At 36.4% G+C, this 17,276-nt stretch overlaps 1 protein-coding gene across 12 annotated transcripts in view; it reads left to right on the top strand.

Moving 5' to 3' along the window:
* GPC5 (glypican 5) overlaps nucleotides 1–17,276 on the top strand; it is a 508,496-nt gene that overhangs the window by 143,971 nt on the left and 347,249 nt on the right. For all 12 annotated transcript variants that reach the window (XR_004305915.2, XM_032442041.2, XM_032442040.2 and 9 more), the window contains one exon: nucleotides 13,735–13,855. Coding sequence is in view for 10 of the 12 variants with exons in the window: in XM_032442041.2 (XP_032297932.2) it covers nucleotides 13,735–13,855 (121 nt within the window). In the remaining 2 variants the exon portion in view is untranslated. Of the gene's footprint in view, nucleotides 1–13,734; nucleotides 13,856–17,276 lie in introns of those variants that run through there.

Raw genomic sequence — 17,276 nt, 5'->3', positions numbered from 1 at the left:
CGTTCTATTCTTTAATAAATTTATTTTCTTCTCAAATCCAATGAGAAAGAATAGACTGTAAAGTAATCTATTATGGGTGTCACATCCTGCCCATGAAGGAAAGGTGACCAGATTTGCAGTTCCCGTGGGTTAGATTAAGGTGAAATGGTCTCATTCAAGACCTGCACGTAAGAGGTAAAAACACCACCTTTAACAGGAGAGTTCTATGAAACAGCTATATGCATTAGCATTGCCATTTTACAGGAAATTTAAGTAAGCCTTTTGTTACCTAGAAACATTAAGAGAAAAAGTGAAAAAGAGCAGGAGACATCACCAATTCCGGATCCAATGTTGTGCCTGCTGAGAAACTTCACTTTCCCAGTTCTCAGAATACCAGAGAATCTATCTTCTCACACTGAAGGTTGCTATAATTGCAGTGTTTGAAAAATCAAGCCATTGTTCATAAACAATTTAATCACCTCATTAAGTTCTTCAATACAAGGGGGAGATAAAGAAGTTTGTCTTAATGTGTAGATCATAACAGAAATGTGCATCTGCACACATACATTTAATATATGCATAGACATATAAATATTTACCTTTACATATATGTATATATTTGCAATGCAGAATTAATGTTTTCAGACATATAATACTTGCAGCAGGATGCCATTTCCCTGAACAATTTTGGTAGCAGTTTGACCTTTTTTTTTCTTTTTTTAAATTTTTTTTTTGGCAGCAATTACCTTAGGAAAGACAACCTGTTTGACTTACATTACCCTTGAACCCCTTGTTGCTTACTTGACATTAGTTTCTTTAACGGAGAGAATGTCACAATTGAAATTAAAAATCGAATCTCAGAGTAGCATTGTCTGGATTGATTCTCCATTTAGACTGCATAACAAGCAGTCACACAGAGCTTCACTCTAGACACTTCCAAACTCACAACAGTCTTCTTTTGATCACAAGAGATGAAATTGGAACTCTTCTTCTATTAGGAAATGATTGTAGCTTCCAGCAGTCCATTATAATCTGTATAAATTTCTTATAGGTTTTGTTCGGTTTGCCAGGGTCTACTGTCGGTAAAATAAATTTCAGTAAAATAAATACTTCAAATTTCATTAGGAAAAAAAAGAAAGATAAAAACTTGCTATTAGTGGCATTGTTTCCTATATTGTACTGAACTATGTGTTCTGGGAAAATAAATAAATAAATAAATAATCTAAATTATTTGACATCTTGTTGCTGATCAGGTCCAAACTTCCCATTACTGCAATGTATTGATGTATGATAATATTTAAATCGTATCTTTTCATAGTACCTCCCATGACAGAGGTATGTAGGAGATGCTATGATTTTATAAACGTAGAGCTGAAAAGCATAGCGAATAATAGGTTGGCTGCAATAGGCTTCTAATTTCAGCAACGCGAACCCAGAGGCTAGTGCAATCTCATTTCAGTTTAGTTATTTAAAAGTTCAGCATAGTGTCTAGGCTAGTTGTCTAGGAGACATGTCCAATAGAGATGGAGAATCAGTATTTCATCTTACAATGAGAGCTGAATTTCCCTCAAAGCCTTAGTGCTTCTCTTTTCTCTCCATTCTACTCTGACAGTAGGAGAAGCTTAAGCGATAGATGCCTAGGCAATAGGTGCCTTATTTTTAGCTTATTTTAGCTGGAGATAGGCAAGTAGAATGCAACTGAAAATCATTTTGTCATATTTGTTCCTTTGGAGGCATTATCATGGGAAAACTATGTCATATTTCTTAGAAGATGCTATTTTGCTAAGATTTGGGGGAATGAGGAGAGGAGTGTGAAACTGGGTCACTGTCATATTTTTATTGTAATATTGTCACAATCAAATGAAATAAACAACTAATGAGAACTAGTTATTTTATTAGGTCTTGGTTATATTAATGCCCTGGTTTCATCCAGGATGAAACTTGATTTACTTCTTAGCAGCTGGTATGATGCTATTTAGGCTTTGGAAGAAAAACAGTTTTGGTAAAACACTGATGTTTTTACTATTGCTGAGCACTGACTACACAGAACTACAGAAGATTCAACATTTTGCACTGCATTACTATCATTATTACTTTCTTACTGTCTTAGTAAATATTTTTTATCTCAAACCACAAGTTCTATTTTTTATTATTTTTTTCCCTTCAATTCTCTCTCTCATCTCACTGTGTGCTAAGCTGTCTGCCAGGTTAAACCACAATGATGAACTTCTTTATCCTTCTCTAAAATTATTTTAATTACTGATGGACAGAGAAAATAATTAAATTTAACTACATCCATATTTATATCTAGAAGAAAACTGTAACTCAATGTGATAAGTGAAAGATTTATTTATTTGTTTTTGTAAGAAAACATATCTTTGAATAAAAATGTAAGAAGGGGAAGTTGTGAAGAAAAAGAAAAAAAAAATTATTAAAGCTCTGAAACCTCCAATACCATCCATAAAAGTTAATAATACAATAATAGCTAGGAATGCATTATTCGCTCATATATATATATATATATATATATATATGTATAGGTTATAGCCAGAAATGTTCAAGAAGGAATTCTCCTTTTAAAGAAATATTAAATATTGTGTTACACTGTACATAAGTGCAAGAACAGCTGAGCTGAAAAGTGGAAAGCACTAAAACATTCTCAGATGTGTTTTATCCCTTACATCCCCTGTGCCAAGATGTGCTTTGTATTATTATTTAAAATATGCTTTTGTGGTATTGATGTAATTTAGTCTAACAAAATTTAAGATGAAGGATACTGGTTTTAATAGGTCAGCTCAAATACCTTACTTGTGCCTTTATGCACAGACCCTTAACCTTCTACAGACATTGCAATTGCTTGTTCTGATAAAAGTGACTTCTGAAACTGAAGCTCTTCATATGAATATCAATGTTTTTGAATACAATTTTGTTTAAAACCTGACTTCTTAAAGCCTGATGTAATAATAAAAATGAAATGCTTTAAAAATCAGATAATTGTGCCTATCATGGAGGATGTAATGTGCCAAAAATTAAGAAAGTTAATGCAGCCCTATTTATCTTTGGTATAAGGCTAGTTAAAAATCATTAAAGAACGAGGCCTTTACTCAGTTGCTTTTCAGTATGGCATCCTGAAAAGCATTTAAACTCATGTAGAAACCAGGTAAGACAAGCACATAACAGGTATTATACTCGTATCTCTGTGTAATGCTTGATTGTATTATTTAATAGAATACAGCACACTCTAGAGCTTCTGACCTGTAGTCCTGTACTTGTTTCTCACAAGTTACTCGTTGTACTCTAAGAAGCGATAATAAAGGTGTTTTGCAATCATGTAATGTGTTCAGAAAAGGCACTGTGAATTACAAAGCTGTGAAATAAAAAAACAGTTATGGGTTAGTAGCTGAACAAACTTCTAATTACTGTCAAAACACTTTTTTTTTTTTTTTTTTTTTTAAAAGTAAATAATTTGCATGATATTTCTGGAAAGATAAGACCAATCCAGACTGTATAGCAATGCAGCTGGGAGCTGATTTTTCTCCCACACAGATATGCATGAAGACAGCATGCTTAAATGTGGTGGTCTCACAGCATGCTTAAATGTGGTGGTCTCACATGGATGGCTAACTCCACTACACCTCCCCCTCCTCAAAGGAAGAAGAGGGGGAGAAAATTGACTGAGAAAAAACAAACTTATGGATAATTTAATTAAAGAGAAAAGAGAAATAAAACATACAAATGAACAACGAACAAATGAAAATACAAGCAAAGGTCATGGGGAAGCAAGGAAAGAAAGAATCACCTATTTCTGATCATGAAGTGGTATTTTTCCATGTCTTAGGAAGCAGCTTCTCAGTACACATAGTGGTTGTTCACGTGGTCAGACACCTTCATTGAAAGGAAACTTCTTCTCCAGCTTTTCACAGAATCACAGAATCACAGAATTATAAAGGTTGGAAAAGACCTGGAAGATCATCTAGTCCAACCATTACCAATACTTCCTGGCTAAATCATATTCCTCAACACCACATCCAAAAGTTTCTTGAACACTCCCATGGTCGGTGACTCTACCACCTCCCTGGGCAGTGCATTCCAATGCCTGACTACCCTTTCCGAGAAGTAATACTTCCTAATGTCCAGCCTGAATCTCCCCTGATGCAGCTTAAAACCATTCCCTCTAGTTCTATCACTGATTACACAAGAGAAGAGGCCAACCCCCAGCTCACTACAACCACCTTTGAGGAAGTTATAGAGAGCTATAAGGTCTCCCCTGAGCCTCCTCTTCTCCAGGCTGAACAATCCTAGCTCCCTCAGCCTCTCCTCGTAAGGCCTGTGCTCCAGACCCCTCACCAGCTTCGTAGCCCTCCTCTGAACACGTTCCAGGGACTCAATGTCTTTCTTGCAGTGAGGGGCCCAAAACTGAACACAGTACTCGAGGTGCGGCCGCACCAATGCCGAGTACAGGGGGACAACTACCTCCTTGTTCCTGCTAGTAACACTGTTTTTGATGCAAGCCAGGATGCTGTTGGCCTTCTTGGCTACCTGGGCACACTGTGGGCTCATGTTCAGCCAAGCATCAATCAGTACCCCCAGATCCATTTCCTCAACACAGTCCTCTAGCCACTCTGCCCCAAGCCTATAGCGCTGCCTGGGGTTGTTGTGGCCAAAGTGCAGAACCCAGCATTTGGTCTTGTTGAACCTCATCCCATTGGCTTCGGCCCAGCTCTCCAGCCTATCCAGATCCCTCTGCAGAGCCTCACTACCCTCAGGCAGATCGACACTCCCTGCCAATTTGGTGTCATCCGCAAACTTACTGAGGGTGCACTCAGTGCCCTCATCCAAGTCATCAATAAAGATGTTGAAGAGGACAGGCCCCAGCACCGACCCCTGGGGAACACCAAACATGACTGGTCTCCAACTGGATTTAACTCCATTTACCACCACTCTCTGGGCCCGGCCCTCCAGCCAGCTCCTTACCCAGCTGAGAATGTATCCATCCAAGCCACGGGCTTCCAGCTTTTGTAGGAGAACAGCATGGGAGACAGTGTCAAAGGCTTTGCTGAGGTCTAAGTAGACCACATCAACAGGCTGTCCTTCATCTATTAGATGGGTCACAGGATCGTAGAAGGAGATCAGGTTGGTCAAGCAGGACCTGCCCTTCACGAACCCATGCTGGCTAGGTCTGATCTCCTGGTCGTCCCACTCCTGTTGTGTGATCTTCCTCAAGACAATTTGTTCCATTACCTTCCCTGGCACCGAGGTCAGGCTAACAGGCCTGTAGTTCCCTGGATCCTCCTTACAACCTTTCTTGTAAATGAGAGTCACGTTGGCAAGCCTCCAGTCTTCCGGGACCTCACCCATTAACAGGGAGCGCTGAAAGATAACAGAAAGCGGCTCAGCGATCACCTCCACCAGTTCCTTCAGCACTCTCGGGTGAATCTCATCCGGACCCATGGACTTGTGGCAGTCTATTTGGAGCAGTAATTCCCTGATCGCTTCTTCAAGAATCACAGGGGGTTCAGTCTGCTCCCCAGCCGAGACTACCAGGTCAGAGTGTGGGGAGTCCTGGGAATAACCGAGATGACTTTTAAAGACAGACGTAAAGAAGGCATTCAGAATCTCTGCCTTTTCCTTATCCTCTGTGATCATATTCCCAGCCTCGTCCAGTAAAGAATGGAGATTCCCCTTTGTCCTCCTCTTACAGTTGATATACTTGTAAAAGGGTTTCTTGTTTGTTTTTACCCCAGCAGCCAGCTTAGATTCAAGCTGGGCTTTTGCCTCTCTGATTTTCCCTCTACACATCTTACCAGCCTCTTTGTAGTCATTCTGAGTTGCTCTTCCCTCCTTCCACAGGCGGTAGATTCTCTTCTTCTCCTGCAACCTTAAGAACAGTTCCCTATTCATCCACACTGGTCTTCTTCCCAGCTGACTCATTTTGAGGCTCAGGGGGACCGCCTTCTCCTGCGCCCTTAAGACTTCCTTCTTGAAGAGCAACCAGCTCTCTTGGACCCCTTTGTTTGCTAAGACCGAATGTCAGGGGACTGCCCCTACTAGTCTCTTGAACAATTCAAAGTCCGCCCTCCGGAAGTCCAAGGTAGCAGTTTTACTATTCCCCCTCCAAGCTTCACCACGAATTGAGAAATTTATCATTTCATGGTCACTCTGTCCAAGGCAGCCCCCAACCTCCATATCTCCCACCAGACCTTCCCTGTTTGCAAACAGCAGGTCTAGTGGGGCATTTCCTCTCTTGGCTCTCTGACCATCTGCATCAGGAAGGCATCCTCTATGCACTCCAGAAACCTCCTAGACTGCTTATTCTGTGCCGTGCTATACTCCCAGCATATGTCAGGGAAGTTGAAGTCCCCAATAAAGACAAGGGCTGATGACCGTGCAGCTCGTGCCAGCTGCTTGTAGAATACCTCATCTGTCTCTTCATCCTGGTTTGGCGGTCTATAACAGACGCCCACCAGGTTGTCTGCCTTGTCAGCCCTTCCTCTGATCTTTACCCATAGGGATTCAATGTTATCATCCCCAGTCACAATCTCAGTAGCATAAAAGCATTCCCTAACGTAGAGAGCCACACCACCACCCCTCCTTCCTTGCCTATCCTTCCTGAAGAGTTTGTAGCCATCCATTGCAGCGCTCCAGTCATGGGAGCAATCCCACCATGTTTCTGTTATGGCATTTAGGTCATAATTTGCTTGCTGCACTATGACTTCCAACTCTTCTTGCTTGTTGCCCATGCTGCTGCATTAGTGTAGATGCACCTCAGCTGAGCCCCTCACCTTTCTCCTAGTCCCAACACCACTTCCCCAGACCGATCTCTAGCAGGCTTGGCTTTATCCCCTTCCCCCTTCCTATCTAGTTTAAAGCTCTCTCTGCCTCTCTCTCTCTTTTACTGCTTGGTGTTGTGTCACACGGGATGTAATATCCCTTTGGCCACTTTAGGTGAGCCTCCTCAACTGTTGCTCATTCCTAGTCTAGTGGCTTTGGGTATGGAAAAGTCTTAATGCTGTGCCAGCACTGCTCACCAATGGTGTGATATGCATGCTGCTTTAGCTGCAAGTACACTAGGTATACAGCACAATGTGGGCAACCATGGGGAAAGTTAACTCCATCCCAGACAGACCCTGTTCACTGTGTAATTTTAAGACTGGTTTTAATGAACAGAATATTATGTCCTATATGTCCTGAACACATAATGTTATATTGTCTAAGATTTTTCAGTATTTAAAAAAAAAAAAAAAAAAAAAAAAAGATAAATATTATAGGTGATATTATATTGTAATATTTTATATTAGGTGAAAACAAAAAATAAATTCCTCACAATTAAAGTGAAGCACATATAAGTCATAAAACATTTAAGATGAAAAACATCGTAGGTTGTATAAATGTTACCACATCCTAGTTATCAGAACTGTTGTTCATGCACATTCAGGAAAACTAGGATAATACAATGAATCCAATGTCACAGAGACTGATAATCCATTTATACTTATTTGTTAGTAATGTCAGTCTTTTGCTAACTGAGTGTAATATGACAACAGAGAGGTCCATAAAAAGCAGCTTTACCACCAAATGGAAGTTAACTTGTTGAGAATAAACAGAAAAAGATCTATCAGGTGGCTCATGTGAGGATCTGAATTTGCTGAAATTGCATTTCACTCAGCATTGCACAGCATCTTAGGTTGATTCCTTCATCTGACCTTTATTTGCTGAGTGACTTTTTTTCTTTTGTCAATAATGATATTCAAGTTTATTATCTACTTGATAGTCTTTCACCATAACTTGACTGTCATTTTGTGGTTATTTTCTACAAATAACTTCAGAAAAATACCAACCAGTCAATAACAAAGAATGGATTGTGGGAGTGCACCTTTGCAATTATTTGCAGTGGAGTAATTCCCGTGCTGCTGTGAGGTGAATATTGACCATGTCAGCATTTTGTCTGGTATCAGTCCCAAAATTATCAAGAGACATTCTAAGTCTCTAGAAGATACTTTGTTTTGTGCACTGAAGCATCATATTGGAGAAAATAGGAAATGTCAGAATTTTGTCTCCAGGGTTTGTGTCCTACGTAATGTCATAGTTACACAATCCTTTTGCTGTTTCCAAGCAGACATATTTTAATGATGTATACAGGAAACAGGTTTCTCAGTGTTAGACTAATTAGGCTTGACAGCTTTGCATTTCCAAGTTGTTTATATTGTTTCTCCAAGATAGTTCCTTTTGTTTTGCCAGCGATCTTCTATAAACATTTATGTGCTTGTTTATGATCATTAATATCTCTCATTTCATTGCTCCATTAACTGAAGCTACTGTAGAATTATTAACGCTGTAAGAAGGTTCCAAGTATACTACAAGAAATGAAGATGTTGTTGTCCTTAGTTATCTAGATTTAGTGTACTTGCATATGTCTGCAGTTTAGTTATTTTCTAATGTAATAAGAATTTATTTTCTCAGTTTTAAACATGTGACTTACCCAAGGCACCTAGTTTAAATGAAATATCTGTCTTAGAGCTCACCTTCAGTTCTTTTCTCTTCAGCATAGCATGCAATTACTGGAACATGTTTATTTGTTAAGGAGCAATGCAGATTGATAGGGGTTCCCACTCGGATGCTTCTTCTTTTGCCTCTGTGGAGAACATGGAGATTGTGAGAGTGAGGAACTCCCTCATTTTCATTACACAATTCTGGGTGTGTAACATTTTTTAAAAGAGATTAAGTTTGGCAGAATAGTGCTTCTATTGAAAATGTTTTGTCTTGCTTTTTGTGGAATTCATTTTGCAACACAGATGGCTAATACACAGACAACACAGTTGGTACCATTAATTGAGAAGACTAATTTCCATGGTAATTTTTAAATAAGAACTCTTATAGTTCTTGAATTCTTATAGTTCTTGAATTTTTGAAACAATGTAAAGACTAAATTTTGAAAAAAAATCAATTACCTGTAGTCTTGAAATGTCAAGCAATGATGAAGAGGTTAGCAATAGCAGGCATAAAACTGCAATAATCATTAATCAGAAAGCAACCAAATAGGGAATGAGTTATTTTACAAAAATATCCTGAGACTGAAAAATACAAAAACAGAACCAAAGCAAAACAAAATGAAGTAGGCACACTGCATTTTCATACCTTCCTGAAACACAGTGAACCTCAATAAGTATGAATGCTTGCTTACAGCGTAACCTGTGAATTAATTAGAATTTATTTATAATGAGAAGTTGAACAAAACAAGTCCCATAGCAATCACAGTACATGAATGTCTACTTTTCCACACTAAAACATGGAAAGAAAGCAATTTGTGAAGGAGGCACGTATTGCAAAAAGTGTAAATTGGTTACCATATCAATGCTGGTTAAAAGAGGTGAACTAACATTTTTTACTGCTTTTACCAAGAGGACAACTACAGTAAAGAAATTATTTTTACAGTTATGTAATTTGCTCTGTTATATATTATATCTAACCAGAACTTTCAGAAGATTCCACAGCAAGTAGTCAGTTTTAAACCATTTCCCTGACATTTCAGTGCTTACTTCAGTCAGCTGCTGAAAGGGTGCCCTGGAGCAGCCCATGCTTTGCAATGGGTTATACACACGCCATGTTTAGATTATGCCAGCCTTCTGCCCATACTTGCCGCCTGTCAAAGGGATTGACTCTTAAGGCTTAGGCAAGGGTATTGAAAGAGCTTGAGTAGCTGCTCCTAGTAGGTCTAGTTGTTTGGCTGTGGATTCTCCCCCAGGCAACATGTAGGAAAGAAAATGCTGCCAGTGCTGGGTTGAATTCTGTTGGATCTAGATCAAAACTTAAAAGCTCAGATCCATTTTTAGCATTGATTTAATAACTGATGGTATCTATTCTATGCTGTTCTAACAATGTAAATCTAGTGTAAAGGAATGAAAAATCATTGTCAGTTGTTAACAATAAATATGATGTATCATTATTTGTTGCAATCACAATGCAATGTAGATTATTCATGTTGAATATACAGATACATATCTCTTAAGTATTATGCCCACACTTCTGGATGATTCTTAACAGAATTCATATACATATGACTTCTAATAGCTTTTCTAATTGCAAGAACAAAGAAACTATCAATAGCCAATAGTGCATGACCTCCTCTTTTAACAGTTACTGGTACAATCAAACCTGAATCAAACCTGAGTTCATAAATACAATATAAAATGATAGGGCATTTGTATTAATATTCATGTATTGAACTCAGAGAATGAGTAACTTGTTATTCATCATTTTAAAACATGTTTGTAGAATACAAATACATTGGTGCTTTATTTTTTTTCATGCTGATGAAAATGAATAGTACTTGGGGACCAAGCCTGCCGATTAAAGTGTTATGATACATTACCATGCTTGCACAGAAATGAGCACAGATGGTGGGTCTATTACTTCTCTAGCACAAAATTCATCTTTTTCCTTTTTTTTTTTTTTTTTTTTTTTAATTTTATTTTTTATTTTTTATTTCTCCCAGGATTTCTATTTGAGAAACACTTGCCCAAGGTGGACTACCTCTGTGGGGATGCTAAACTACTTTTTTTTTTTTTTTTTTTTTTTTTTTTAATTTTCATTACTTGCACATTAGGAGTGAAAGAAACAAAAATTGATTAATGTTGTATTAAAACTTTATAATGAATGAAGTGTCTCAAACCAGGAGTCTGAGAGTTTTTATATTTCTCCACTAACTAAACAGAAACATGTTTTGCATGTAAATGAAAGTCTACAGGGATGAAGTTTTGTGCATCATGCTCAAATTCCCAATAGAATATTTTGTTCTGACAGATCACTTAGTCCACATTAGACTGTGTGAAGATGTTTTATAAATAAATATTTGTCAATTAAACACAATTGTATGTGGAAAATTAAACAGCAGTATATAAGTAAAGTTATATTATTTTCTGCAAAGAACATGCTGATGTCAAGAAATTTTCTTTTGCTGTAAGAATTAATAAAACAATACTTCATAAGGCTTTGTCAATGCCTTATTATATACTTGAAGAAAGAAAAAGGTTTTTTTCAACCTGATTTCTGAGCCTGTAATTACAAAAGACTCAAAGTCAAATGACAAGTTTTAAAGTCAACTGCTCAAATCTGGATCGCTTTGAAGGGAAGGCAGATTTAATATATGTTAGATATTTCAACATCAGGAAAAAAATATAACCAAGTAGTTTTGTTTACTTCAGTATATTGAATGTATTCACAATTGGGGGTTTCATACTGAGACTTCCATCTTGAAAAACACTGTTCAGCATTTATGCTGTGAACTGATGCACAAAGATGGTATTGGGGAAAGGCTACCAAAATGAAACTGTGTTCTTCTGTTCCAACCAGATAAAAATTGGCACCAAGCACCTTGAAGATTAACTTCAAGATCAAATTCTCCCTGCATACCAAATTAAAAAAAACAAAAAACAAAAACAACAACAACAACAAAAACTCTTGAAACATTACAAATATTTCAAAGTTCAAATAATCCAGTACTTCATAATCTGAAGATTTTTGGAGATAGAAAGAAGTAGCTCCTGTAAGAGTTAAGCTGGTAATAGGGTAGAACATCTAGTAGGCCTGAAGATAAATCCTTTGAAATATTTAGAGGTTTTACCAATTCCAGACGCGATGTTTTCTCTATGATTACTGTGAATGTAATTTTGTGTGTTATTTGTGGACTCCTGGGGTCTGTAACAGACAAAATTTCAGGAGGATGGGATGGAATGTATTGGTGCAGATTAGGGTTTGTGCTGTTTTCAGGGCAACTGCCTCATTTGTGAATGTTTAGCTGATACAGTGTGCCCTAAATACAACTGACAATATATATGCTCTAATGAAGAATGAATAATGTTGAGATATTTAACTTTTGTCTAATCCTAGGTAATCATTGCTACAATGGCATGATACATAATAGAATTTAAATTTTATATTATATTTACTAGCATTAAATGAGTTCAAAAGAAACAACACTGTTCTTCATTAGCATGTGCAGAGCTGTATTTAGGTTTAGGATTTTTGTATGTGTTATGGGAAACCAAATGCTTTAAAGGTTTACAACAATCAAGGACTACTGGACCAAATTATACTATCATCAGATATATGGAAAATGTAGTCATTCTGTACAATGGAGTTATTTTATATCTAAAAATGTGGCCATTGTCATTTTAGGAATGGTATCTGGGTCCTTGTATGCTTCTTTAAGAAGATACTGAATCTCACTAACTTAAGGTGATGTTTAAGCAAATATCAAAGAAAAGATATTGTTGCTTTGTGGCAACTTTCCTTTAATGAACAACATTCATTATTTAACATTCTCATAAATACAGTTAAGGGATGAAAACAAGTTCATACCTCTAAAGGGATTTATTTTTCTTTCTTTCTCCACACTTTCCCCCCTTTCCTCTCTTTGAAAGTTTACCTTTCATTTTCTTTCCACATTCTTTTCTGTCTGCTAATTCCCATCAACTATTATTCAGATTATAGCCCTATTCTACCTTTTGATAATTCCTTTTCCCAGTTCCAACTACCAGAGATATCCATATTAAAACCAACGATGGACATTAAATTTCTCTCCTTGAACATTTTTCATATACAATGGCCAAGGGTAAGGAGTCCTTGCCCTTCAGACTTATACTTCAGAGCTTTCTGCAAACTCAGGTAACAGGCTAATTTTCCTGTGATTGCTTCATACATGTAGCATTTTTCTGTGAAGCTAAGAGGACTTGCAACAATTTTCATAACACACATATTTTGCAGAGTTTGAATATGTTATCTTGCCTATGCTCATCTGTAGGCCTGATAGGCAACAATTAGGCATTTCTGTCCTCCGTTCCTAATAGGGTTCCTTTCTTTCTTTTTATTAGTGTAACAGCTGGCAAAATAGTTTTAAGACAGAGATATATAAAGCTAATTTTTTGTAGAGTGTGCAGACAAAACAACATATGGAGGATATTTGCATAATGTACAGTATCTATGATAAGGCAGCAGTTCAGTTTTTCTTGCATAATTTTAGCATTACATAAAAAATAGAAAGCTGAAGAATTGCATCTTCATAAGCCATAGAATTCTGCTAAGTGATTATTTTTGGTATTGGCATTTTGAGTTTTGATATATTGGCCTGTTAGAACCACTGTTCTACTTACTACATTGATACATACTTAAATGAACATTTATCTGCTTTCCATGGCTTATTTTATACATGTCTGTCTACTAAATAAGTTTTGACCTTCTGTATACTTACATCAGTTATGTAAAAAAATAATTTGTGCGTAACTTGACTATTGTCCCGCAAAACCTATTCAAGCTGCTTGTGCATTCCCAGAAACATTAAGAAACTTTAGATATAGTTAAAAACATACAGAATGTGTACAATATGAAATGATTTTTTTTTTTTTTTTCCAAAACTAGAAATGTTATGGATTTAGACAATCACTGTGCAGTTTGTATTTAACAGAATTAAAATGGAGTTAAAAATTATTCAAAGAGAAATGTTTATTCCTACAAAAAGTATATAACAATTTCCTTGTTAGAGTTTGCAGCAAAATTAAAGCAATAACAAATAACACAACTTTGTGGGATAAAGTAATTATACTATACTATATTTCTTTTCTGTTAGAAATATATGCACAAAATTAATGCATCTCATTAAAGTGTAATGTTGGTATCATGAGAATTGAGTTAATATGAACTAGGAAATGAGTGAGAGCAGAATAATTTACCTCTTTGTGTGTGTGTTTCTTGTTCAAATAGCTATACTCATCATGTGGTTGGCAGTGGAATTAAAGCTCAGGCTGGGAATCCAGAAGTAAGAGTGAAAGGAACAGATCCTGTAATAAATCAAATTATTGACAAGCTGAAACATATTATTCAGGTAAGTTGCTTCTATCTCTCTATGTAGTATAAAACTAAAAGCAACTCTAGTGGTGAACATATGAATTTACTGTATGTTATAGGGTAATTGTTAGTTCAAGTTATTGTACATTAACTCCAAAAGCAAACAAACAAACAAACGAACATACCCTGTTTAATCCTTCTCAGCGAAATTATTAAATGATGAACCTTTATGAAAAGGTTTACATGTGGTAGACAAGCGTGGGGTGTAATAGTGGCATTTGGGTCATGCGCAGCTGTGAGTACCAGTTCAGCATTGCATTAAGCCTACAGAAGTACAAAAGTGAAATTTAGAGATATTAACTGGCTGTGTATATTTAAAAACAATTAGAAGGTAATTTCCATCATCTCTCTTTTCTAAATCAAAGTATTTTCTTAACCACCATTTCTGTGAAGTTTATTATTTAGGAATCAGATAGAAATACTAGGAAGATTGAATTATAATTTACCTACTAAATACGTTGATGTTCACTACATGGTGCACATATGAGTGAGTTACTAAATTTAAGGCTTATAAAGTATTCAGTTCTGACATGGTCCTGCAGTATTGTAATACATTAAAAAACATTGTATGTATGTTTTGTTGTACTCATTAGTATCTGTATACACGGAGAGCTGTAACTATAGGACAAAGTATCTGACCGTGTTGAAAGTAACAAAAATTTTTGCCTGCAACTCTGCACTTCAGTTGGAAAATAATCTTTTTTTATTTACTATGATCTGAAAACTCAGTGATATGGACTGCTTTGCTGGCATTTTTTGTCATTGTGTCGTTGAGCACAACAATCTTTCATGTGTGCTGATGAAAAAGAGAGGCTAAACGGGGCACGTGCAAGCTTAGCAAATTTCCCTCTCCATTCTCCTTTTCTCCTTCTCTACCGCATTTCTCAAGCATAAAAATTAGGAATTAAATATATAAATATATAGCGCATTTTGTTCCATATTAAGACTTGCTTTGATTTTGTTTTTCCATCTTTTTGGCAACTTTTAAATACAGTCTCCAGAATGGTTTCTGTAGCTGAAATAAGCAAGCCGTTCTAATATTATCAGTATCTTCATGATGAATTCTCATGGTTCCTATTCCTCTATTTCTAATAAATAAATAAATAATTGTTTGATAACAACAAAGGAAAGAATGTTAAAATAGGAAAAAACAAAAAGCAAAAAAACAGAAAAGAAAATTCTCTGTCAGTAGTTGTATTCTGGGAGAAGTGGCATCCAGATTCCTTTTCTTAAGTTAAGAATATAATCATTCCTTTATTTATATTAGAATTATAATCACTATTCCTTCCTCCTAGAAAGAATTACCTCTTTTAGTTTTCCAGCTTTAGCATGCTTGTGTCTCTACTTCTTTATTAAAATAGTAGCAAAATGGTAAGAAAATGAATACAATTTTGCCTTGAAATGGATGTTGTGGCTTAATTAAGAACTAAAAGTTGTTCTGCAAAGTATAATATTGCAAATCTTACTGGGTAAATTGCAAGGTCTTTCATCTGTCAGGAATGCCTGCTCTTCCCTCTTTGATATTAAATCTGCACTGTATAGTTTACTGTGTTGTTTTCCTCTAGAGACCGGGAGTTGTGTTACTTCTTCCTTGGGCAAGGATGTGAAAGAATGGAATAGAACAATTCCATTATAAGGCATTTCATTTTGAGAGCTTATTTGCCCTTATCCCCAGAGGCTGGATGGGATCTTGGAAAGAAGGACTTACAGTCTATGTACTGTGAGTCCAACTAACCTGCAAATACATTATCTTTCTATGTGATAGTTTCCTTTCTTGTAACTCTGAGTATAGAAATAGGGTCAGGGGATAAAAAGAGCAACAAATACCTTAGAGCCCCAATATATACCTGTTTTTCCTCAGATAAAAGGGTTGAAGAAATTACAGAAAAAGCTTTCTTCACTAGCTTTTACTGCCTGCAAAAGGAGGATAGCAAGGGTAAATTAGAGATTCAAATATAAAACCTCACCTTTGTGTCTTCTGTGATATGAAGAGGATGAATCACAAATTAAGCTTACAAAGAAAAGATTAAATAAGGGGAATTTAATAGATTGTGGTGTCACCTCTCAGGCAGAAGTCCTCATTCTATATATTTAATTCCTGCAGTCTACCTAAGCAGTAATACTGCATTACAACAGCTTAAATAGGTAATTCAGTTAAAGAAAAAATAAAATAAATCATATTTCTCTTGCTTTTTATAACTAATAATTCCTTCAGTCCGTAAATGTTTCTATACTCTAATTCAGCATTAAGGCTGCCAGCATGATATGTAACCTTCTATTTCTGAAGGCAACTATATATACTTTTATATAAATTCCATGTTGCTGTAACCTTGCTTGCTAGTAAGGCCGATTTTGTTATTTAGTTGTGTTTCATATGGAGCATGAAATGTAGCAATTTTCTGTCTGTATTAGAAAATGGAAATGAGTAGCAATTCAGTTTTATATGACTTTTCACATCAGCCTCTAAATATTTCAAGGTGTGAGATATCAAAGCAGCACTGCTTTCTGTCTCATGATGCCTTGGTAGTGTACAATCCCTCCTTCTCAGTCACAGTAAGATCTCTGTGTACAAGCCTAAGTATATCCTGATTTTCTTCTGCTTGTATGCCCTTTCATGGTACTAAGGCCTCTTGGACTGAGACATGCACTTGGTAAATATCAATGCCCAGCAAAGAATCAGAGGCTTTGCTTCTAGTACCTCCCGTGATAAATACTGTGAAAGGCGCTGCAATGCAGTGTAACCAGAGGTAACATATGACGTCTGTTTGCAGCAGGGAAGGGATTCATTTCTGTAATCAGAATTTAGGTATAATCTGTAGAGCTTAGAGAGCTGTTTATTTGGCCAAATATGAGTGTACTTTTAAGGGTACAAATTGTAGGTCTTTAGCCTCACACATTATAAAAGGAGTTAGGGTATATCGCTGTGTAGTTACAGAAGTGTGTAAACTCTGTAGAAAATTATCTGCTTTAAAATATGTAAACATTTGGTGCTTAAACATAGTCTTTGATTTCTTTAACTTATTACTTTAATTTAATTATACTTTAACTTATTGCTTAAACTTGTTGCTTAAGGGAGAATAAGAGCATCTCTTTTTAAAAGGCTTTGGTTTCTGGGCTACTCTGCCAGGGTTAAATTACAATTGTTCACAAACTTCACAAAACATATTTGTTTAGTACATGCCACAGTGGATCGTATGTGATTTTTCCTTTGTTGGAGGTTCAAGGTAATCTCCTTTTTTTTTTTTTTTTTTTTTTCTTTTTTCCTGTAAATAGCAGATTTACCAAAAATCAATAGAACCTTTGATTCCATTGGACCCTGACTGCTATAATCTGTGCTCTGGACTCCACAGATCCATGCTCCCAACAGTGCAGTCAGAAGAACTGGTGTGAACTGAGGT

This window comes from Coturnix japonica, chromosome 1 (assembly GCF_054131305.1).
Source record: "Coturnix japonica strain WE chromosome 1, WE-NBRP24, whole genome shotgun sequence".
Classification (NCBI taxonomy): Eukaryota; Metazoa; Chordata; class Aves; order Galliformes; family Phasianidae; genus Coturnix; species Coturnix japonica.
Note: the sequence above shows the minus strand (reverse complement) of the source record. Positions and strands in the feature narration are given on the sequence as shown.